Source organism: Anticarsia gemmatalis, chromosome 7, assembly GCF_050436995.1.
Source record: "Anticarsia gemmatalis isolate Benzon Research Colony breed Stoneville strain chromosome 7, ilAntGemm2 primary, whole genome shotgun sequence".
Lineage (NCBI taxonomy): Eukaryota > Metazoa > Arthropoda > Insecta > Lepidoptera > Erebidae > Anticarsia > Anticarsia gemmatalis.
In genome coordinates, this window is record NC_134751.1 from 10,790,080 (window position 1) to 10,815,934 (window position 25,855).

General features: G+C 35.5%; 2 protein-coding genes across 2 annotated transcripts in view; both read right to left on the reverse strand.

Annotated features, from left to right (window-relative positions):
- Positions 1-803: 803 nt before the first annotated feature.
- LOC142973997 (CD151 antigen-like) overlaps positions 804-25,855 on the reverse strand; it is a 145,575-nt gene continuing 120,523 nt past the window's right edge. The window contains exons 3-7 of the mRNA XM_076116054.1: positions 5,528-5,739; positions 4,126-4,317; positions 3,475-3,648; positions 2,969-3,118; positions 804-2,850 (exon numbers count right to left, since the gene is read on the reverse strand). Coding sequence (XP_075972169.1) covers positions 2,707-2,850; positions 2,969-3,118; positions 3,475-3,648; positions 4,126-4,317; positions 5,528-5,668 — 801 coding nt within the window. The 5' untranslated portion in view covers positions 5,669-5,739 and the 3' untranslated portion in view covers positions 804-2,706. The remainder of the gene's footprint in view (positions 2,851-2,968; positions 3,119-3,474; positions 3,649-4,125; positions 4,318-5,527; positions 5,740-25,855) is intronic.
- Positions 5,862-9,195, reverse strand: SH3PX1 (sorting nexin 33-like protein SH3PX1). The gene is made up of 2 exons (XM_076116052.1): positions 9,016-9,195; positions 5,862-8,321 (listed from the first exon to the last, which is right to left on the reverse strand). Exon 2 carries the CDS (start codon positions 8,304-8,306, stop codon positions 6,627-6,629), a length of 1,680 nt encoding a protein of 559 aa, XP_075972167.1. The 5' UTR covers positions 8,307-8,321; positions 9,016-9,195; the 3' UTR covers positions 5,862-6,626.

Genomic DNA, 25,855 nt, shown 5'->3' on the forward strand with positions numbered 1-25,855 from the left:
AAACGTTAAAAGGTGTTGTCGCCCACACGCCTACGCTATGCAAATTTTATTTTTAACAAGTTATGAATGAACGACTGCGCCACAGATATAACCAGTAATAAGGACGGACTTAGATGAACTATACTTTGTTATCATGGCTTGTAAATGAGCCACATTATATACATGCAACATATTCCGGCAATATATGGCCTCAAGGCAATGTGGGTCATCATCTGATAGGGTGTTCTTGAGATGTATATTATTTTTTTCTTGTATACCTACTTGCTTTGGGCTTCAAATCAATTATCTGATTAATGCCGCGAGCCTGCGTCGCGTAGGGTATCGCTGGTTCAACTCCCACTCAGGACAAATATTTGTATGACGAGTACGAGGGTTTGTTCTTTGCCAGATTGTGAATAAAATTTATCTAGGTACCTATATCTTGATGCCTAGTAACTATAATACAAGCTTCGCTTAGCTTGGAATTAGATACCTGTACATGGACTGTTTATAAAGCTTGTTCCTAGATCCTCTAGTAATTCTGAGCAATTCGTTGAAGTATCTATTTATAACCGAACGTCATACGTACCCATAAGCCCCAATATCGTTATTTTCCATTCTCACTGACTTTATAATCCGATCTACTCTCGAGTCGGTAAGGTAAAACTGCTCTTATGATTAACATACCCACTACTACCAGCATAAATTGCAAAAGGAAAGGAGGAGATGATCCTAAGATGTCATATTTCGTATGCCGTGAAATACGAGTACATAAGCCCCTCAAATATTTCAGATATCCCCAAATGGTTAAATGAAACAACACCTTCCAGCTGAACTGTATTTAATTAACAAGACTTTTAAATTGTGAAGACAAAGTTAACAAGAACATCTTATTGCATTGACAACACTGACAATTTAGTTTCCACCTTTTAATAATATAGGTAATTATACTAACTTATTCAAGACAACCAACTGAGATTTTTCATATTCACATAAAATAAGTTACAATAAAGTAATGGACATTCATGTATCATGGTATCATCTATTTCGAATTATTTTATCTGCATATTAAAAAAACAATTCAAAATGGATAAAATTAAATAATATTGTTAATGGAGATTGGAGGGAAACCAGATTCAATAATGAAGATATATTAATTCACTGAAAGTTAAAAAGTTACGATAATGTCAAAGATTTAACAGTAAAGCTTGACATTAGCGCATAGCAAATGATCAGTAGTGCGATGAACAGTAAAGATAAGATAAAAATTATAGTGCGTAGGTCATTGGCACTCGCCAATGAATCAGTGCACGACCAATTAATGGTATAGCAGGAAATAAATTTGTCATACACTGACATTGTTTGGATGATTCATTAATTGGATTATCGTGTGGATACCGCAGTTACTGTCTGCCTTTATATATTTGTGGTAACTGACCGACAAAGTTAAAATTGTTGTAAATGAAAACCAAAATTTTCCAAAAATTTCGACGTTTGTCAATAGCAATAAACATGTTAATTATTAATAGAATGTTAAAAAGTAATAACTTGTGTCAGTAAATTAGATAAGGAAGAACAATAATAATTGGCTACAGTTTGCAGTTGACTCCTACTTACTGGTAGCAATTGTGAGCAACTTAACCCTTTTATTTCTTAGGTTTCTACAAACTGTAGCCATTTCAAGTCTTGAACCCGTACAAAACGACTAATTATAACATTTGGCTTTAAATATATTTCCTCTATAATAAACTATTATAAACCAAAAATTACATTATTACTTTGGACATAAACTTTAGTAATTCGTAACTAAAATATAAATGAATAATTTAATTATACTTTAACTGTTGTTTTAAATTACATTTATTACACAATATTATGTACATTCTTAATGTTATTAAGGCACAATTTTCTTCTTAGGTGTAATTGATTAAACATGGTTCAGTGATCTAAATACATTGTAACATTAATTATGCACTTTGCTTTGATTTGTGAAAATATAATACAAGAAAATGTGGAGATAAGTACTTAAATTTCGTGATTGTACCTAGAAGGTGGTAGAACAAAAAATATATTTTTCTTCAGGACAATGAAATTGAGGTGCATGTTATAATCATAGTGAAACTGAAGCATTCGAATGTATTACTTTCACAAAATTAATGTGTAAAATAAGCCCAGTACTGCAAAGCAAGTGCATTAGTAACAACCTCTAACATGATTTTAGGGTTTCAAAAGTTATGATAAATATTTAAAACACATATACTTATACAATATTTTTAATATTTGCAATTCCAAATGGCTCGTAATTTATAATGAAACAATTAGGTACTTCTCCCCCAACAACTCGATGCGTCAGCCCGCGATCCGTAACAAAATACTATAGCACCATCTTACACAATAATAGTCACTCTAACCGAGCACACGCTCGATACACTGATATAAATTCGGTCACAGTATCTACTTCACTAACACACGAACATTATCGACCGTGTATAATATCGATAAACATCCGATGAACACATGAGCTAAGTCTACGAGTGTCTATATGCTAACGTTGTCGCTGATGGTGGCGATGGGTTTGGGGCGCTTGGCGAGCGACGGGTGCAGCGGACACGGCGCGGGCGGCGGGCGCGGCGCGGGCCGGCGCGCGGCCGCGGCGCGGGGGGCCGCGGCGCCGCGCGACTTGTCGAACACTTTGCGGTTCTTGGTGTTGGGCGGCGCGGCGCGCTGTCAGTCCATCACGTGCTTGATCTTCACGTACAGCACGCACGAGAACAGGAACCCGAATATCGGGATCACCGCCATGCCCACGCCCACCGCCGCCAGGATAATCAGGTGGTCCCGTATGTGGTTTGTAAAGTGTCGTATACAACCCTGGAAACGTAAAGATAATAAATAAGAGGTATATAACCTTTGATTTTACTATGTTACGGATGTGTGACTAGTGAGTTCAAGACGACAACTTTTTGCAGTAGAATCTTAGTTTACTTACATTATAATAAATGTTGGAGGGATGGTCCCTGGCGCCGCAGCGGTTGGTGACGGTCTTGCAGCAGGAGTCGGGCACTAGCAGGCGCGGGTCGTGCTCGTGCCACGGACTCCAGCGCCAGTCCTCAAAGCGAACCGCACCGCAACACTTGAACTGAAATATAAATCATCCGTTTAAGTTAATTGGTATATTATATTTGAAAGGATTTTTTTTATCTGATGGCGTTTACGTCGTTCCGTCGAGTTCCTACATTATCACGACGTGATTGATGGCTTTTTTATTTAAATGGCGCGTTTACATAGACAAGTTAACAGTGGTCAACGAGCTTTTAGCGGCGACAGACAATATTCCAAATTAATAGCCTAATATTTTTTTTTTCAAACCAATGTGGTGTGCAAGGTTCTCCTTCTAAACGAGGGAGGAATTAGTTTTTGAGTCCACTTCGCTGGCTAAGTGCGGGTTGGGGACTAATATTATACATATTTAATGAATGTTTAGTTATTTCTTACCTCTGTCTGCATGCGATCCACGGCATTGGTAATAGTAGTGTCAAGCGCGTAGTTAGAAAGGAAGGTGTTGTTAAGTTCCGCCCCCAGTTCATCCTCCACAGCCACCTCGTAGTAGTACGCCAGTCCACCGGCACCCACTTCCAAGATAAACGTTATTAGCAGGAAGTACGTGTACTGGAATATAAAGAAACATATTTGACTATCATGGATATATCGATTGATTGCAATTCGATAAAAATCGGCCATAAACACGCTATCTTTCTTTTGAGGTTTTTTAATCGTTATGATAAGGTGGTGGTTAGGCTAGACGATAGAGGCTATAAAATAGGTTTAAATATTTTATAAATAATAATTTAAAAAAATGTTCAGTGTGGATTACTTTAAAGAACATCAACTGATATAATATCCTATTACCTTACTTCTGTTTATGTTTCGGTCTAAGGTTCGCTTAACGATATTTTTTAAATGTATTTATTTATGTAGACTGGCAGAATATACTTAAAAAGAAATGTTTGTTTATAGGATCATCTTAACACATAATATCCGCCTTCGGGCGGCTTGAACAACTTTGACACTGGGTTGACCACTAACTATACGATAAGAAGAAGAAGACATAATATAATGTAGAAAATAAGTATAGTAAATACTGACACACAACAAGCTGGTTCTATTCTCAGTCTTGAGTCCGCAGCAGCCGAGCGCGCAGAGCGGCACGCCCATGGCGCCGGCGATGATGAGCAGGTAGGCGATGGCGGGGTACGTGGGCGTCGGCAGCAGCGACACGTAGCGGTGCCGGTACGACACCGTCCAGGCGCCCACGCCCAGCACGCCCGCGCCTGCAAACTATACCACACCATGTGAATTAGTCTAACAGCAGGTGACGAATGTCACTTTCCCAGTCCAATTCCCACCGAGCGTGCAATAATATAGAGTAACATGTATAATATGTATTTTTAAGTTCAGGTCGATTTGAGTCTGAAATATATTATTTGAACTGAAAAAGAGTAGGTAGGTATATCACAGCATGGCGATTGATATTCCTTATGCGCTGTGGTAAAGAGGGCTGCCACTACAGTAGCTTTTTGAGATATGTGGTTGGAGGTAAAAATTATAACAGACATAAGTTGGAGATATAAAACATCCGGTACACTCTAATCAGCCTAACTACTAGGAAGTTCTGCTTCCAAAATATAGGTAATGAATCGATGCAGGCACGTACTAGGTGCGGCGCGGTGCTATCAATGTTTTATACAATACGTTATAACTCGATAAGGTATGAAGGGAAAAAGATTATAATAGGCACTGCCTTTGTTCATTGAGTCCTTGTATCAATTCAAAACGATAAAATTCCAGCGATTCTTTTAATAAATAGTTAAGAGTGACTCACATTTAACTATTTAAGAGCATTTATAATTACATCATGCTTACAAGCATGTAAAATATTATAAATAAGATAACATTTTATTTACACTAGCGTAATATACTTTTTGTCGAGAAGGTAAATAATAAATTAGTTCCATAGTGAAATCTAATCTATATTACATAAAACGTTTTGTAGGTTCAATAAAAGTCATTTGGCCATGAAAACCTCACGAGGTAGCGATGTTTGGCTGATGTAGGCAGGCCCACGCGCTCACTAATCCATTTAAGTTTCTATACTATTTAGGTAATAGTAGCTACGAGGACAGTGTATTAAAGAAACTAGTGGTTGTATTGTAACACACACCTATAGATACACGAAGTATTGTAGTAATAGATAGTACTAGTTAAATAGTGGACTTATGAATTATAATATTCTGCTATAGTTAAACCTATGTTGTATCTAAGACAGTAGCAAACTGTGTAAACATAAGCTAAAATTCAACGATACAATAATTTAATAACAATCTATGACCCGGCGACCCGTGAATATGGTCGCCTTTTCAACTTGCGTCTTATTCATAGGAACCTACTGTTGAGAAATACTCTTCTATGTTCCATTTTTCATACATACAATTTAAAATTATAATTTGTGCGTGTTATTAAAAAGTACGATTTGTACTTCATAACTTACCAAGAATACAACATTGAAGATATGAAGGACGCACTTTAGGAAGTTGACACTACAACAGTCGGCGTCTCTCGACTTGCGCGGCTTCACTTTCTTCTTTTTGGCGAGGAGCGCGCTACCGTCCTTCTTCTTCTCTTCTGCCATGGTCTCAACAAGAACTGGTCACTTGATATCACACTACTTCACCTCCGCCCCTCTATATTCATATTCGTGTCCTGGAAAACATAAAAAAAAACATTAGTATGGCATTTTATGTGCATAAAAAAATCATGATTAGCAGATCAATAAAAGTACTTACAGAATTTAAAATAAGTTTAAGGATCATGTCAAAAACGAATTGAAAAACATTATAACGAATTACATTGTTTATTCAATTAAATGTCTAAAATAGCTTATAAAAGTGGAATATAGTACAACACTTATGCTAAATTATACAACAAAATGTCTCAAAAAAATTGATCCACAGTTAGTAAATTTAATAAAATAAAACTATGTGTACATAATAAAACATTGTATTATGAAGACCTTGTAAGAGTGCAAAAAATATATACAGCATTTTTTTGTTTAAGCAGTAATGATGTACCTATCATTATTATAGTTTACATTCAGTCCTTAATTTCATCACAATGTAAATTCATTCTATGCAACCTTATAGCAATACTGCCTTATAATCCTTTGGATTATGCGATTATTATACTGAAAAAATGTAAATAAATATCATTTAATTTAGATTAAAGAAGAAAATAAAATAATATAATATAACAATGTCCAAATACATTCTAGATGATTACTTAAAAATTTCGATAATAATATAATTAGTCATAAATCATAGACAGTGTTATCAAAGTCGATAAATTTTAATAAATTAAATGCACTTAATCATACATATTCCTGGAACTGTACATTCTGGTTAATTTGTATAACTATTATTACAAATCAATGAGAAGTTGTTGATACAACACACCCACTGTCAAATCATAAGACGGCCTCTTGTAACCGCATTAAACTAATAAAAAGAATAAATCAAACTAGGCAAAAAGTTCTGTGATGTACCAAGTATACAAGCTATTGTTTAATATCAATTCCTTTGTTCATTAATATCTCATTCATCATAGTATTTGAGAGTTGTTTCTAACTTATCAACAATCTTCTTGTAAAAGTTAACTTGTTGTCTGAGGAACTTCTGCATTGTGGCATTCAGATCTTTAGTTCTTTCAGATTTGAAGTGATTAATTTCGGCAAGAAGTGCATAAGATATAACATCAGTTCTCCTCAATACTTCATTCAACTGGGCTACTTCCATTTTGTTTTCAGCAGTCAGTCTCTCACATTCCTTCTTTTTCTGTACAGCACTTTTGTGGGTGTTTAATGTATCAGGGAAAGCTCCCACAACTCCCTTGTACAAATGAAATTTGTCGCCCAGAGGGTCCCAATCATATTTCGGTTGGTCATCATACATTCTACCAATATCTATGTAAGCACTGCCTGTCATTTTTACAGCAGTAGTCAGTTTAGATGTTGAAGCTAATGACCCTTCATCTAAGCTGAGGGAGGCTGCTAAGCTACAGAAAGCTTCTCCTACTTTCTGACAATCTGCTTTGTAAGGACCCTGGAATCTTTTGGTTTGTGCATTACACATGTTGGAGACAGACTTTACCGATGTATCCATGCTATTTATAAACAGATGACATTGCTCAGTAATATGATCCACTTGTGATTGCAGTAAAGCTTTCTCAGGTACCACTATTGATATGCAATAATTGAGACCTAGCAAGTTATCTCTCTCAGCTTGTCTTTTACCAGCCTTCCACCGTTTTTCATCTGTGCAAGTCAGAAAGTGTTGCCATACTTCACATTTTGATAGTACTGGGTGCCTACACATCCAGTCTACAAATTCTTGAAGTTGTACTCGACGGCGCTCTATAAGTTGCTCATCATACCTGCCAGAGATTTGTTTGTCAGGTAAAGGTGGGATCGGTATCAGAGTAAATTTCTCCTGTAGCCTTTCATGCAGCCAATCAAAGTGTTTGTACCTCCTGGACACCTGTATGTTATTGAATGATGGTGTCAGTTGATAAGCAATGAAGCTTTTGATACCTTTGAACTTTGATTCCTTCTTTGGGGATGCTACAGTGACAGTGTATGGATGTGTTATTGGCCACCATTCATACCTATCTTCCTCCTGAACTATGTAAACTTTTTCTGAATCTGGCACTTCTACATTTAAGGTGGCAAGTAAATAGCTTTCTCCGCTGACTTTAGATGAAGGAGCAAATTTGTTTTTACGGACTGTTCCCACTGATGATCCATAATTAGAAGCAGTGTCTTCAGCATGTGCATTATAATCATTGATGGGCATGCCAGGCAGAGGAGTGAGTTGTTGATTATATTGATTTTTGTTTTGTTGTTGGACCGGGCCTATTTCAGAGTAAGTGTCATCATCCCAGTCATCCTCCCAGCCATCTTCATGTGAGGTACCTCGTTGGAAGTTACTATCTCCAGCACTGAACTGTTGGTCACCCCAGTCATCAGCTGCCTGGTCGTAGCGAGGCCCTGCTGGTGCTGCTGGAGCTGCCTTAGTCTGAACTGATTCTTCAGGTGTGAGCTTCCTCACATACGCTGCAGGAAATAAACCTGTTTCTCCTTTAGAGTTCCTTCCTTCCCACCAACCTTCACCAATTTCTGTATTAATTAATGTTAATATTTCTCCGCTGGCTATTGACATCTCAGTTGTGTTGGGCTCACCCGTGAAGTCATATAGAGCTTGTACTTGGGTCGTCATTTTGGGACCCCTTACCTAAAACAATTTCAGAGATTATTACATTAAGCCTATGTAGGATAAAGTGTTTATTAGGTTGGATTGAAACACAGTGCTAACAACACATTATCTTATCATTGTTATCTACAGAAGTAGGGAGTATACACTTTGATAAATATGTTCACACAAAAACTGTTCTTTATTATTATTAGCACTGCTTCTACGATTTAGGGCGTCACACAGTGCAAGGCGCTGACACATATTCCTAATAGCCCCTAATTAAGCATAGTTGAAACCTAATTGTTTGATGTGTGACTGCTGTACACATTGCTCTATGGTCTTTTTTTAAAAGAAAACCAGACTAATACGGTTCTTAGCTGCTCTCTATTGTGTTAAAACACAATAACATTGTAATGATAATAGGGCTTTTACCTAAATATAATCTGTTATCTATGAATATGTAATGCAATCTGGAATCTTTGAAATATCTGATATATATCTTGGTTACCAGTGTCGAGGTATTACTTAAACGATAAAAATCCCTATGATTTTCACATTATTAAAAAAACGTTTTGAGTATAGATGGAAATCAATCCAATGACGTCAATTTCGAGAGCGTGTACGGGCTGTTGTTTATAAGAAATACTGACTAGCTAGAAAACAAATGGATACAAGTGATTCATTATGCTTTAGTAATGAACATGTTTTACAAAAAATAAAGAATTCTACTTACTTGTTACACTTTACAATTAATGTTTCAAGGCGGATACACCGATTGAACAGTCATCTGTTTGACAGATCACAAAGAATTTGTTTTCCGTTACACCTTGTTCTCGTTTACGTGGCAAATATAACGTAAAAACAAAATTATACCATTGGTTAAACTGAACGCAGTTCTGAAACAGCCAATAGACTACTAGTATTGAGTGATGTCTGCCGCACAAGCGCAAATGCGCCAATAGTAAGCTAGCTCTGTACGAATAAAGAACTCACTTAAGAATATGTGCGGAACACTAGATGGCGTTGTTATAAAATTTCGCAGACGTAACACAAAGTAAGACCGGTAATAAAACTGGTTCTATGTAAGATACATTTTATGAATCAATATTAACTATCTTAATAGAAAATATTAGACGATTATTAAGTTTGTTAATTATAAAAATATATCGACATATCTTATTTGATAAAACAGAATTACAGTTTTTACCAAAATCTATTAATGATAATTTTGAATGAAAAACACTATCATCCGCCTCACTTTAAAGCCGACTTTATCTTTAGACCTGGGTTAAATTTGGTATTTATATTATATATTGTTATGCAACTTAGTTTCAAAATAGCCTTTACAATTAATAAGAGTCGTTATACTCACATACTTAATAAGTATAAAAAGAAATTTACTTACTACGAAACTACTTAAAGCGGTATTTATTATATGAAGGGAAACTAATTAAAGTCGGACCTTTGTGTGAATTTCAAATGAGTACACGGAGATTTTCTGTTAACAGCTCGTAAATCTAAGCTGGGGGAATTTTATTCCGTTGGAGCATTCGGAATAAAATCGCGTGGCTTTCTCCACTCTACCTTACTTTGTGTACTTTGACTCCACTCAGTGCGGTCACCAGATACACGAGATTTCTCGATGGTCGTTGGGAAAGAGGTCTCGAGAAAAAAAACCTAGTTAAATTCGTTGAAGCTAGGTAAAATTACGAGCACCGATTTTAGAATTCGATTAGTAATAAAGGATAATAGATAGAGTAGCTACATTTACAAGCAAATGTTCTCAAGAACATGACATTGTGTTATTATTAATATATACCTTATTTATTGAGTTTAAACTCCTATAGTATCTTATGTATTTTACCGTGATAACGCAGTGGTTATAACAAAATTTGAAAGTCAATCAACCGCAATAATTTTATGGTTTCATTAAACATATTTTTGCTCATTACTGTAGGCAGTAGACTACTTAAATTTCTTATAGGTATTTCTACTCATAAAATATGCAAATAATTTAGAACTCCGGAGAAATGGTATCAGGTATCAAACAAACATGATTTTGTATGTAAAGTTTAAGTTACCGACCAAACTTATAAGCCTTCGTTTCAAAAGGTTACTGTACCGGTGTGGGCGAGATTATAATGTATGATTTACAAGTTCTTAACTAGGCTTCTTGTTTGACGTGTGATATTCAAAACATTTATTGTCTGGTTAACAACTTTATAGCGAGCTTTATATCAATAATGTGTAGCTAAGTTGGTACTCTCTGGCTTTAGTCTGGAGAATGTACCTAGTGGAAAATGAAACGGTTGATTCTTTGTATAAAATTTTAAATTTCAGTCAAACTACGCCCAATTCAAGGTATTGTAGAAACACAGCATTGTCAAATGGTTATTATAAAGTAGGACCTATTTATCTTATTATATTAGTAGATTTTGAAGTGATAACTTTTTAAGTGATACATAGAAATGTCAGCAATTATGAGGGCAACAACTAGTCGAACGAAATAATACAAATTACGATCACCGGTACTAAGAAACAATAGAAACCTATTCTCTTACAAAACGGAGAGTGGTAATAAAACTCACTTACAGGCCCACAAAAGCTACTAACAGCTAAACTTAGATTTAATCGTGTTGTAAAATTATTGATTTACAATCAACTGCCGAAGCATACAAACGGTGGAAATAAAGTCTATAATAAAGTTATTTTCATTGCCGTACTAAACGCTTATTAACGGTTTTAAGTGTTACAATTACCTTTCTAAGTATAGTTTCTGCTTTCCTCTTATTAGCTTTAGGTCGCGACGTTAAATTTATGAACTACTACAGGCAGCCGCGACTTTGTCCGCGTGGAAACCCTTCACGTGTAAATCTCGATCCTTCGGAAACTCCGGGATAAAAAGAGATACAGATAGATAGCCTTTTTGTTATTCTGGGTCTTCAGCTACCTATATACCAAATTTCATCGTAATCGGTTCGGTAGTATTTGCGTGAAAGAGTAACAAACATCCATACATACATACATACATTCTCGCAAACTTTCGCATTTGTAATATAAGTTGGATTCTCATCAAGAACATTTTTCTATTCAAGCTTTCCGATTTTGAATGGCACGCTATATGAAATGTAGATAAATCCCTTTTCAGGATGCCAGGCAAGATCTTAAAACTTTGAGCTTTGACCCGGTAACGTATAAGTGATAAAATTAGGTGACTTAAACCCTTATTTACCCACCAATCAAAGGATTTCTATCTAGTATCTAGTTATCCCATTTTCTAAGAAGTAGGTTATTAATAGCGTTGTCAACCCTAGCCACTGTGACGTAGAGACACTGGTGACATCTGTCGGCGACAGCGACAGATTGTGCACGACTCTCGAGCGCGACGGCCGACTGCACCGTCTTATCTGCGCTTCACAAGCCTTCGCAATGCACATAACATTATTACTTAGTAGATACTTACTACTGCTTTACTTGTTCGTTGAATAAAATTTACGAGATACTTCAACAGTTAAAGATTCACGGATAGACTACCTATCTCTGGATGACATTGATAGATATTGTTTAGAAGTAAGAAATCCACAATTCTAATTATCATGTCTATTGATAAATTATCCACATACGTTCATATTATTACCTATACCAACATTTATTATTCTCGCCAAATTAGTGGCTATTAGATAACGCTTTATTTATACTGCGTAATCAACTATTACAAACCAACCGAAATTAATTGCAGAATACTTGATTTTGCTGAAATCGACTACGTTTAAAACCGGTTTAGAGATTTCTGCTGTGTATTTAATGTTTGTAAAATCTGTACATTTGCATGGTATGCTTCAAAATAACGTATTTATAATGCTTACCAAATATACTGCTATATGTAAGCAAACGAAGGCACATTTCAAGGGGTATAAAATCGGATGCCAAAGCCCAGCCAAGCGTGTTGATATTTAGTCTAGTTTCATCGTAGCTTGGATTCGTTTGCAGAAGCTTGCATGAACCACTTCTCTACGTTTTTATTTGCCAAACCTTTCAATTTCTAACATAGAGGAGTATGAACGAGTGCTTTTATAAATCCTTTTGAAAATGTAGAATGCAATTCTGCAATTTAACTATGAATCGATAATGGAACTGCGGGCATCAGTCATGTATTTTCCCTCGCATTTATCTCCGTAGCCCTTCTGACGCAACAGGCTGACGTAAGGTATGTGATTGGCGTCGGAACATTCCAACCTTTGAGTTAGAGGTGAAGGGGGTCATGGTATTTTTAGAAGCCCCCAAAGGAGACCTCGTGAATCGAATATTTACTAAAAATCAAAGGATATCCGTTGGGATCTTGGAATTTATCACGACCTTACGACCTCCTTCATCTCAGCTGGTGATCGCTTGAATTATTTCCACACAGACTGAATCTCATAGCTTATAATCTGTTTCATAATAAATCTTAAGAATAAATAATTACCTAGGTGCTTCCTGGAATACTTGGAACGAAGTCCTAACACGTAAAAGTGCAAAAATCAATCAAGATAAAGCTATTCTTATACATATAAAAAACGGTTAAAGGTTGAAATACCTCTCACTGCGAAGAAAAGTGAATTAGAAGGTGTTTAAGGTAGCGTTTAATTTACATTTAAAATGCTTTGATATTCATTTTAGGCGGTGGAAGCACGCTTAGCATTTCACAGGCATCTAGTCTCTTTTATCTAAATACTTTTTGTTATTTCCTAAGACAAGTTGTCTTGAACGTTCCTTAGCTACAAGACTGTCGTTTTAAAGCGACTTGATTAAAGTTGCGTCGGTCTGAAGCGTGTTCTTAATTGCAATTCAATTGCAATTAACTGTTTGTTCAAGTACGTTAGTCCCAAGTTCTAGGGAGGGTTTTGTAAGGTTTCATTAATTGGTTTCACCAGCCATAATATGTCTATGAAGTTGTTATTATGTATGTTTCTTCAATAAAAGGAAAATATATTTTCTTACACATTACCACTGCCAAGAGTTCAATTCTTACAGGCACTGTTAATTTGGTTTAATCATCGACAGTTCCCTTAAGTTTGCATGGATTTTCGCGACTTATGAATAAAGCTTCATTATGCCATTCAACATAAGAACCCAACTAAGAAGAACAACAGTTACTGAAGTGAACAAAATAGTGTAAGTGAAGAACACTAAAGTACCGGAATAAATTGAATACAAGCGGGTCGAGTATCAATTAGTGCGAAACTTCACGATGTTCTTATAATTTGTTGGAAGTTGGAGTTGCAACATGGTCGCTGAGGCGAGTATATCGGGGACAGCTGAAAGTTTTAACAGAAGCGTAACATTTGCTACCAAGTGCACTTTAAACTTGGCTACGAGTCTTACGAGCTACAGACGACCCGTGACTAAGCTCGGTGTTACAACGTCGGTATAAAGGACCTACCGGAATGTTGTCACTTGTCCGCTCCCATTTGTCGCTCAATAACAGAAGTTATAAGTTTAAGAAAGACAATATACTTCACTGTAGGTAGGTTCTGTAATGTTGGTTGCTTTTTATACGCCTGCAGTTCAAAAAACTCGAGCTAATTACGGTAATAAATCAGCCCGCAAAATAGGAAATAATTTAATTATCCATTTGGAGAAAACCATCAAATTTTAGTAGTTCTTGGCAATCCTACTAAAGTTAACAGCTGGTACAGTACTTAACGCCCACTACACAAGTGCATACTACATCGAAACGAACAGAAATCAATTTAAAACTTTAGTTCACTATTCGCTGACGTTTTGATTTCAGCCAGAAGAGGTCAGGGGTCACTGCAGTGTGATAAAAACGCTACACGTGCACATTTTATACAATATTTTTTATCCAAAAGTAATTCCTGATTCCAACATTCAACTGTGGCATGTAAAATAACGTCGCCTCTGTAAAACTTAACGCTCAAAGGGCTTGAAATTACACGCGTAATTTTCTTTGAAATAAAATTATTTTATGCAAATTACGTACAACTTACGGCTGGTGTGTGACTGTTGTAACGAGGATTTTATGCTCACTTCATGGGTCGTTTAGAATTGTATGGTTCAGGTAAAATTCGAGCTTGTAATCAATTGCCAACCGGTAATGTGGAGTTGTCGTGAATCCATTAAAACAATGTACGTTTTAAACAGGAACAGGTAGCGCGTTTAATTGTGTAATTAAGGCTAGCTTTAGAAGGTTTGTTGTTCAGTGTGTAGTTAAATGAAGTCTTGAGATATATGCGGGCAAAGATCCCGCGTAAACCGAATTCTATTTACCTGTCTAATGCTAGTTGTGTTTAGAACAATATCTTTATAATATATTTGCTTTAAATTTATAATAGAATAGAATAGTAATCCTCTAAAATCCAGTCTTCGCAACAATAGAAAACTAGCGTGAATATGAACAATGCAAACCATGGCACTATAATTACGTATGTGACTATGTAAGACATGATTAATGTGTTAAGTTGAGAGTGGCTCAGAGATTTAGACGGTACGCTAGTTGGTGACGTTTTGGGTCTTCATATGCGTACGTCGTACTTAATAATTTATGTTATAGAAATAATTTATAACATACAATAAGGCGTAGTGGCGCAGTAAAGGCGTAGAGGTGGTATCGTAATTAAAATAGTAAAAAAGTATCCAATATAATACAAAAAACATGGAGTCTCCTATGTAACCTGTAGTTGCTACCGCACACATTATATGTTATCATTAAAAAGCGTCCAATTTAACAAGAGTAATTAAGATGAAAGCGTTTCAAGTAGCTGTATTATCCCACAATATAACTTTTAATGATTTTAAAACAAAATACATAAAATGTAGACGAAGAGAAAGCGCCTAAAATAAAACTTTTCTCTGAAATATCGTTACATTCCATTTTGCTAAAAGAAAAGTTATCACTGACTTAAAAGATTAAGTTTGAAAGAGAAAAAGCCCGAACAAGAGGTTCTAATCGTGAATTCATTATAGATAAAATTGATGAAAACGAATAATTACTTAATTTAAAAAGTCGATTCTTTGAATTATTAATTGATATTCTTATTTGTAAATAAAATCACAGATTTTCATTAGAAGTTTTATACTTGAAATTCTTTTTGATAGAGCACCATTTTTCACGTACGATAAAGGGTTTAGAGCGGCAATAGCGAAAGTAGGAATTCTAGAAAGAGCAACAAAGGATATCTTGGCTTGAATAAGAGGCAAAGCATTCGACAGTGTAGGAGTCTGAAAGGCTTATCCGGATAAAGTATATTCATCTCATTAAAAGCTCGACCTTTTGAGAGAGTTTTCATGTTGCAAAGCTGTACGCTAAGGAGCATTTTAGCTTACATTTTTGAAGGCGTTCCTGAATATATCAAAAAGGGTCAGGGTTTAGAAGAACCGGAGAACTAAGCCATGGGGCCTTCCGGTGTTGAGAGATTTGTGCCGACGACTGACCTGTACCGAGCGGCCGCCACTTCTATATCAAATATACTGACGGGTTAACGTGTACATAACATTTAAAAATTTAAACTGGATAATTTGGTCGTGAATATCATATGTGGGTTTTGATGTTTATTTGGTTATACTGGAAGCACAGAAAGATTAACGTACACTGTACAGTCATCCATGAAACATTTTACTGCTATATGTATAAACATTTACAAAGGCTTTGCGCTTTTATATGTTTATGTGTATTATGTATAGCGATAGGTTTCAATTCGGACTATACGATCTGTTTCTCCAGAACTTGGCGTACAGTGGCAAATTATGAACAGTCGACGAGGTTACGAGTGCATTCGGTGGCACACATATGTATGTAGTTGGAAAGCTTCCGAATCAATGAATGAAACCTCTGTCGTGTTCAGGATTTGACCGCGGCCTGTGGTTATCGGATTTCAGTCGATGAGCGGTTTTGGTTAGTTACTTCCCATTTTAGGAGATAGCTGCTTTGATTGGAATGTTACACAACATTTGAGTGCATGCGTTTATTCGCATTTGGGATCTGTATTATGCGTAATGACGTGTTTGTAATGGGGGTTGAAATGCCGAGTTAATTTTTAATTATAGGTATATTTTGTATAAAGATTATGGTAAACGTATTTTTTTGTTTCTGATCTGTTTTATTACTTCCGAATAAGTACCGGTTAGCCTATCTGGTGGAATATTGTCACTTATCCTAAACTGTGAAATTGGCTTTTAGTATTCTGAATATTACAAGTTAATGTTAAACAATAGTCGTCGGCATACAATTTATAACTTGAGGGCCGGATTCAATCCTCTGCGACCTCTCGATCGGAAATCTATGTCTTAGTCTAACGGCCATTGTCGCTTCATTAATCACCGGTACATTTAATCTATAGCCAGAGCTATATACAAGTATGAAACTGATAGGCATTCCTATTATTTGGAGCTTTGTGTAAAGTATCCTTCGACAAACTAAGCCAAACGTGTTGTGTTTTCTAATTTTAGCGCGACTTATCTGATCTCTATATATTTTTCTTTTTACAGTGGCGATAACAAAAAATATTTACAGCTTTTCACCGCGTATTACCGAATAAAGGAGCATTTCTTTTATCTTTTGTTGTGAAAATGGTGGTGAAGTGATATAATCGCGGCGCGTGGCGGGCGCGGGAGCGTGTTTATTTTGCTTTGATTGTTTGCCTGTAGCGGTGTACTTTACAAACTCGGGTCCACAGAATTTTATACTTCCAAATTTTGATGAACAACAGATTAATGTTCAGTGAGGGTGCTGAAGCGCAAAACATCTCGCGAGGTGACGACGGTCTCAACCCTAATATAGAATATGTATATTATGGAAATATTGTAGATCAAAACAACTCTTGTACAGACAAAGATCTCTACGAGACTTGTTTTATTCAGAAGCTGTTCTGTCAACATGTAATGAGATTATGCAATAATCTGATAACAAAAAGAGTATTTCTGAGCTGAAAGCGTGAGTGGCGTTTACCATACGATACATTTGTTTCATAATTTTGTTGAAGTAAGTGAGCCGTACTTTCCATTTCCGAACAAGGCCTGTGTTATTAAACCGTGCGTAGCCAATTTTCGACCACGTTGACCACAAATAGAACCACTGATTATGTTCGATGTTTGTTGCGCTTAGTAATTTGATATTAAAACACAGCAAGCGTGTTTAATTATAAAGCACTAGCTGACCCGCGCAACTTCGCTTGCGTCATATAAGAGAGGATGGGTCAAAATTTTCCCCGTTTTTGTAACATTTTTCACTGGTTCTCTGCTCCTTTTGGTCGTAGCGTGATGATATATAGCCTATAGCCTTTCTCAATAAATGAGCTATCTAACAGTGAAAGAATTTTTAAAATCGAATCAGTAGTTCCTGAGATTAGCGCGTTCAAACAAACAAACAAACAATCAAACAAACAAACTCTTCAGCTTTATCATATTAGCATAGGTAGCGAATGTTTCACGCATTACACAGGCATTTGTACAACCAAAACTATATTTAAAATACCTACCCATAGTTTCCATGTTTTAAAACTTTGACTCAAATTGTATGTGCGACGTGCGTGTTGTTCATTAATATCATAGAACAATATTTTTGTGTTATATTTGGTCATATTTTGCAGCTGCAAGTGAGGACGAAAATTTGGGATGAACTTAAGCACGCGCTGGCTCCAAGCACTACTTGCTTTGATGAATGTATTTAGTTTTTGTAGCAAGGAACAGTGTTGCGACGTCACGCTACTAATCCTCTAGGAAGGTAGACAGACCCGTGTTTGTGGCAAGCTGGCATGATTGGGAGTTTTGTTCCATCAACGATTTCCTTATGAGATGGATTGTGAAATTATTCAGGGGATGGGCAGTAATGAGGGCTTTTACATTTTCTTATCAAGCGCTTATTATACCTATTTAAGTGGTAAGAATACAGTCTTTATAGCTCTACGCTAAGATTTTACCTGAAAACTTGCAGATTTTTTAAATAACATAGCTTAACTAAGAATTAAAAGATAACATGATTTTAAAGCTTAAGTTTTTAAGTTATAACGATACTGAGTTCAGTGGTCCTTGACCTAGAGTTCTGAACAAACCCCGCCTTCTCCATGTAGAATCTGTGAACGACCAAGTTACGAGACGATAACTCGTTATGGATATCGCGGTTCTTAGCAAAACGATCGTATCTATACTAATATTATAAAGCTGAAGAGTTTGTTTGTTTGTTTGATTGTTTGTTTGTTTGTTTGTTTGTTTATTTGAACGCGCTAATCTCAGGAACTACTGGTCCGTTTTGAAAAAATCTTTCAGTGTTAGATAGCCCATTTATTGAGGAAGGCTATAGGCTATATATCACCACGCTACGACCATTAGGAGCAGAGTACCAGTAAAAATGTTACAAAAACGGGGAATATTATGACCCATCTCTCTTATATGACGCAAGCGAAGTTGCGCGGGTCAGCTAGTAATAAATATATGGCGTAAAAAAAAAATTTTTTCTACAACTTAAAAAAAAAAATGTGCTACGAAAAAAATGGAAATATATAATATTGTTTATTCCGATTTTATAACCGGTAAATTGTAAAGCAGGCTAATTCTGTGCTTAAAAATCATGAAATGCTACCTTTACATTTTCACAATGTACAAGAACTTTTATATCGCTTCTTTTGTGACAAGACATTAACATTTTCCACACACTTATTTTTCTACATACGTGTTATTGAAATCTTGAAATTCTGTTAGGGTATAAAAGTGGTTGGTATAATATTTTTACATTAACAGGCCATTCCAGTTGAGTGCGGATCACGAGGCTGGCCCACGGGAGTTATGTAATAACCGCAAGGCTTTCCAGCTCTTCTGCCGCCAGCGATTACTTGAAAAACTATAACGTACGCTTATTACATCATATTTTATAATTATATACTTTTTATTAAACTAATAAAGAGAGAAGGGACTTCTTTTTCTGAAGGGATTATGTCTTTTAAGTTGTTGTTTAAGCCGTCGCAAATGCTAAGATTGCGCAGTGTGTTACACATAAATATTTTTATTTAAAGTGTCAGTTTATATAATATCTTCCATGTTTCGTATATAAAATATGGATACGATGAAAGTAACCAAGCGCAATATGTGCATAAGATTGTTTCATGTATGTATCAAATCCATTGCAAGAGGCGATGATAGTGTAGCGAGTACCATAGCAACACGACATGTCTACAAGTAGCTTTGAAAATAAAAAGGATGCCAATATACATTACTCGTAAGTACACTTTGATCCTTAAAGATCTTCATGTCCCAAACTCCTTGAAAGCGTCAATTGTATCGACCCTTTTCAGTCATTTATAAAAGTCAACCTTCGTTTTATGTTATTTCCTGTCTCGTTTAGGACTCTTTTAGTAATCGGATGTTTCACCCACGCTAAGATTTCTACCGTGGTTTCCTGACTATTATATTCTTCAGATCGGTCTACTCAAAGCTTTGACTTGTGGTCTAAATTCAGTTCGATTTTTAAGTGACCTTAAGAATGAAGACCATGCTTTCAAGTATTTCCCTTTATATGCGGTAACCAATTTATTGAAAAAATTGAACATTAACGATTTTTTCTGAATAGTCAGCAATTGAGTTGATATCTGTAGCCATTTTATATATGAAATTGATCTGCGTCTTTATGCGATGCATCGATGCAAAAGCGAAACGATCGTATAAAATGTATTTTTGTCCTACTTTCCTGTAATCATTACAAAAATGTGTGAATTAAATTGGCTGGCAAATAGCGGCTCTTGAAAAGAAAATTGAACAAGGAAAATACACTCTCTTACTAGTGCATAAATGCAACAAAAGCGCAGTCGCGTTGCGCGCCTTATTAGAAAGTTTATTATATTCATACGACTGGAGCCGGATCTAAACTTTTTGTACAAAAATTCTACATCTTTTAATAAAAACTAGTTTGTTAAGGCTTTTGTACACACATACTAATTTATTCTAACGCATTACTTTCCTACTGCTTAGCAAGGGTCACCTCTCTCCCAATACGGGGAGGGTTTAAGTTTTTATGAATCTACCACGCTGGTCAAGTGCAGGTTGGAGACTTTGCACGCCCAAACCTTCTTCAGGGTGTTTTTCCTCACGGTTGGAGCAAGCAGTAATTATTTAAAAAATACAGTCACCGTTGTCAACGTTATACTATTACCTACTGTTGAGAATAGGCCTCTTCCTCAGATTGCTATTTATTACGTTACTGTGATTGTCTCATCCAAAAAACAGTTTTAGTTACAATAAATTGCTTTGATGTAATTGCAACATGTTGGTACAAGCCAGAGTTTTGTATTCCACTGGCCACGGGTGTAGCAGACAGCCGAGTATTGCAACTGTTTGTCGCTCAACGCTACAACTCCCTTTAATTAGCGAAACGAAACCAAACTCCCGAATTGCTATTCGATTAAACATTTACATTTGTTTTTGAATTTTTGGCACAGTTTGAAAAGGGCATTTAGTTTATGTCCTTCTTTTGGGCATGCGTCTTCTTCCAGAAAGAGGATTAACAAATTAATTCTTGTCAACTTTGTACTTCAAAATCTTTATTCGGTACTTAGCGTAGGTGATAAGGATTTCTGTCTAATCGGGTCTGTCTCATTATTCCCGTCGTGTTAAGAGCATTAAAACTTATAAACATTACTGGTGTCACTCGTCTCACGGGATTCTCATTCTATTGAGCCAAAATGAGTTTCCTTTATTAATTAAAATTCCGTTTTATCATAACATAGACATGGCACACGTAAAAGTAGATAGCCACATAGTAAGATAATCTAACAAATGAAATTATACAGAAAAAAATTAATCTTTCATGAACAAAATATTTTACAACCTATAGCTCCAAGTTTTGGAAATTCAACAAGGCTTAACTAATTTTAATATAAACATAAAATAAGTTATGTTAATATTGTGGAGGTAAAGTAACTTACATTTTAGTAGCACGTGTATTTCAGGTAAGATACCTAATTCTATATTATTAGGTAAATAAGGTACATTACTACTCAAGACCCTTTCCCAATTACTGCGGACCGGGTTCGTAAATGAATTCATACCCAGTAGTCAGGTTAGGGACTGCGGGATTTTCACTATATTAAATCGATACTAGACTACGAAAAAACATATTAACATTGTAGTCATTACACGACAGAAAAAGACAATGTTTTGTTGATTATAGTTTGGCTTTAAAACAACAAGTTTTTAGCTTTTATATTAAAATAAAACGTATTTAGAATTTGGATTAACTTTGAGAGCCTTACTAAAATAATGAAAGCATTGTCTGTTTAACTATTAGAATATAAAAAAAATATTTTACACTTACAATGTCAGAATCGAATATTTTGTAAAAAAAGGATCGAATATCCAGTATATACAGTGTTCAGTGGTGCGAGTGAATATAGAATTCATGAAACTATTCAGCAGTTCTACTTATCTGAAGAGTTAGCAGTTAAAAATAATGGATCTTTATCGTTCGCCTTCTTCAACGCGGTGGTTATTACATACCTCGGGCTAAGTGTCGGGACAACGACTAACCCAATCTTGTCGAGTAATCGCACTAGAACATTAGCCTGACTTATGAAAGTGGCCGACGCACACTGGCCGTTTTGGCATGGAACCGAACTACAATGCCGTGCCAGATTTAAAAAGTAAGTTGTACTGGATTTTTTTAAAGAGCGATTTTTTTTAAATTTTACTTGTTGTAAATAATAACAATGGTCTGTTTGAATAATTAAAGAAATAATTCATCAGTCATATGTAGCATTTTCTTTTAAAATAATTAAAATATTGAAAGATACGTGGAAGTGTAAGACTCTCGATATGTGGATATTGGTGTATCCTTTCAATGGGTTTCATTAAAGTAAGCATGTACCGAAATAGGATCGTGGTTTCGGATTTCCGATCGTAATTTGCTGGCTGGGTTGCTAGTTGTTCCAATCAACGAGGTAAAACCCCAATTTAGAGCCTCCTGAGTCTCAAGTTTCGCACATCGATCTGATTTATGTAAAAGAACTCTCGTACCATAAATAGAATTAAAGTATAACTTTATATTAATCATACGGCTGCTTTACTTAGTGAAGTGTTTAGAAAATAATGTTTACAGGAATGTAAGGTTTCCTTCTGAAGTTTTCCTTCGACGTGTAAGTGATAGTTATTAACAATAATACACAAATAAAAGACAGTCATTGGCGCTTTGCGTATGACCAAAAGCAAAGACTCGGTACACTAGGCAAAAACGACAACATTGAAAATGCAATTATGCAGCTTCTGGTAACTTTTACAATTAAGCTAGGCATTATAAAGTGCCTGCAATATTTTAAAACGAAATATTGAGTTACTTTTATGCGGAGGATGCAATTATTTAGCGGTCAAGATCCTTCGGTGTCTAATCAAATTGCTCCCAGCGCGGCTACTTGCCGAGATCTTATCCCAAGAGAGATCATTACCACAGCTTACATTGACTCGGGGAATTCGTAGCCACATTTTGTGAGTCAAGTTTCATAAACTTACGAATCTACGTCGATGTTCATTTGTATGCCTTTATGTAAGTTCTTCAGTACTTGGAAAAGGGAACCTTGATAAAGTTAGGTATTCTAACATAGTTTGTTTTACAATAGCTATATTTCGTATCTTAATGTTAAATGGCTCAGATAACGTAAAACAAAAGTTATAGCAATGAGCGTAGTTTTTTAGTTAATTTATTGCTTCTGCATGTTTTTTTCTTTATTTTCATTGTAGTATATTCTCTTTTTCTACCTGTGAATTTCATATGGTCGTAAGATCAATCTATATATAGCCGAAATTCCTCACAAACTATAATAGAATCACGAGAATAACAAAGTACAATGAACGTAATTATGTGAGGTAATCTAATCCGTGGCTTCTAATAATAATCGTTAGTTTCATTAATACGACGTGATCTATTCAGATAATTATTACAAACGATGATGAACAACTATAACATGGCGTCTTACCGATATCGAAATAATGCTCATATAATCGTAAATCCCGAAGAATATTCTCTTTTCTTATCCCCTATTGTTGCAAACCTAAGACTTTAGCTTATTGTAATAACGTAGGTATTGGATTCTGATTTGGTTTATATACCGTTGACTAATATTAACGATGCCTAGTTCAAATAGAGGTGTTTTGGGACTGTTTGAACATACAACATTTAATTAATTTACTACTAGCTAGCTCTGGTTTATAGGATAGAATTTAGATTGATTCGTATATATTTTTCTGCAAAATTTGATAAAGCATTTTGGCACTAGAATCGGTAGTAAATCTGAAACTACGAGTAACTAGCTCTATAAAACGAACTATCGATGTTAAAAGCGTTGTTTTCTAAAGTAAAAACAAACGGTCGGTTAGTTAGCGGTAGATCGCAATTCCTTATTCTGTGCTAATACTTAACTGCAGTTAACGGCTGCAGTACCGTGGCTTAGTAACGCGTCTTAATCCCGAGAAATGAGGGCTTAATCTAAAGCTCCTGGATAGTTCATGAAGGTGATTCTAAACCTAACGTTTTGTTCAAACTTTTTATTTAAAAGAACCATTTAAACGTACCTAGATATTTAGATAAGAACCTTAAAATAAGGACGAAGAGTAAAATTCTATTAGTGAAATTCCTATTCGGCTTAACAAACGATTCTGCAAATTAAATAATTGGAACCGCAAGCGAGACATCGTAGTCAACTGTCTATTAGATTGTTTCACTATGATGTTAGTTCAATTCAATTTGTAACTCTAAATTCTATTAACCAAGTTATACAGCTCAGTTTAAAACATTTTCTTCAAAACCGAATAAATATCGCTCCCAATCCTCGAAGAAATTATAAAGTAAACGTTTATTACAAGGATTATGGAAATGAAATCGCCATTTTATAGATTGCCGATTAGATTAGATATGCTCTCCATTTTTATGGGTTGTCGTCGACGATAAAGGTAATTTGGATATTATCCTATATTGACGAACGCTTAAATTTTGCCGTTTTTATAACAGTTACCTTTATTTTCACCTCATTTTCGGATGAAAATACCTCTTCGTCGCTCGTATTTACAGTTTTAAATAAGGATTTTTTCTAGAATTACGATTATTTTTTTCAAAAGCAAGGATTACCATTGTTGACTCTATTTTTGCATTTGATCCACAATGTTCAGCTCTGCTACTTGGTAGTTATTGTAAGAATTACATATATTATGTGTGACGACGTGTATAATGTGTAAAATCGTAAACGGAATAGCTCCCCAGAGATGTTCTGCTAATAAAGTAGTACGTATTAATATTCATTCCTCGCTCCCTCATCGCCATATCCATGAACCAAAATCGTCCCATTTTATTCCTAATTACTACGCAATATATCACATTATAAAGACCCTCGAGTTTTATAGCTCTTCGGCGGCTTTCATATAATTAATTGTACGCATTTTATTAGCGAATGAAAATGGGTAAATGAGGTACAATTAAAATGGTCGCCGATAGTTATTTGCAGTATGTCACGATACGCTTCAGTTGTTTTGTGGGACGTGTCTTTGTGTTTTCAGTTTGTAGCACAAATCGAAGCAGTTGAACCGGAACGTATTCAGTGTGGTCACGTTTGCATTTTGAAGTGAGGTAGCGAAATACAAGTTTGTACAAACCTAATTCTAGAGCAGAAAAGACTGTCAATCGTTCAGTATTCGATTGACATTCTTTTCTAGTACTGAAATATTTTCCAATACAAATGACTCGCAGCGTGGAAAATGGCAATGCGTCATTCTTATAGAACAGCTACGGAGACAGAGAAGAAATTAAAGTAGTCGATTTGTTTGAGTCGATATCAAACGAGAAGTGTCTGTGTGGTTGACAGACGGCTGCCTTGACTTATGAGACAGCGAGCGAAGCGAAGGTTTCATGCGAGTCGTATTAATCAAATCACGCCTTTAATATATTTGTGATATACTAGCTCCTGCACGCGACTTTCTCGTCCTAGAAAGATTTTCCGGATCTTGAAGCTATTTCATGATACCAATATGAGCCTTTACGTCCGTATTTGTAAGGATTGTGACTACTTATTTACTCAAATATATTTAACAATTTAATAAGTTGGTTTAGAGATGCGTAACCATCAACAAACAAACATTGTTTCGTCTTTATAATATATGTAGAAAATCTTTTGTGTAATATTACTGGGAGCTTTTCTTTCGCAGAAATACTTACACATTCATAAAACGCGAATAAACACTTTTTCCAAGCGTCTTTCTTCTAGTTCTAGCATAAATAATCAGTACACAAACACCACACGAGTTTTGTTAGTGGAACATACACTGACTGTCTTTGTCGATTTTGTAGCAAAAATGTACAGCGTCTTAGTATATAAAACCTAGTATTGAAACGCTGGCCAATAAAAATGTGGATAAAAATAATACCATATTTATGTACCTAGGTTGGTATTTATTTAGAAAATACACTGATTAATTCGATTCATAACCCTAGAGTCTCAAACGACTGTCAGTTAAACTCTAACTAAGATTATAATCAAATAATTGATCTTATATAGCCAGTTAATCCGTAACTGCTTTGACCCGAAACATTTCCCAAAGGTGATTAATAT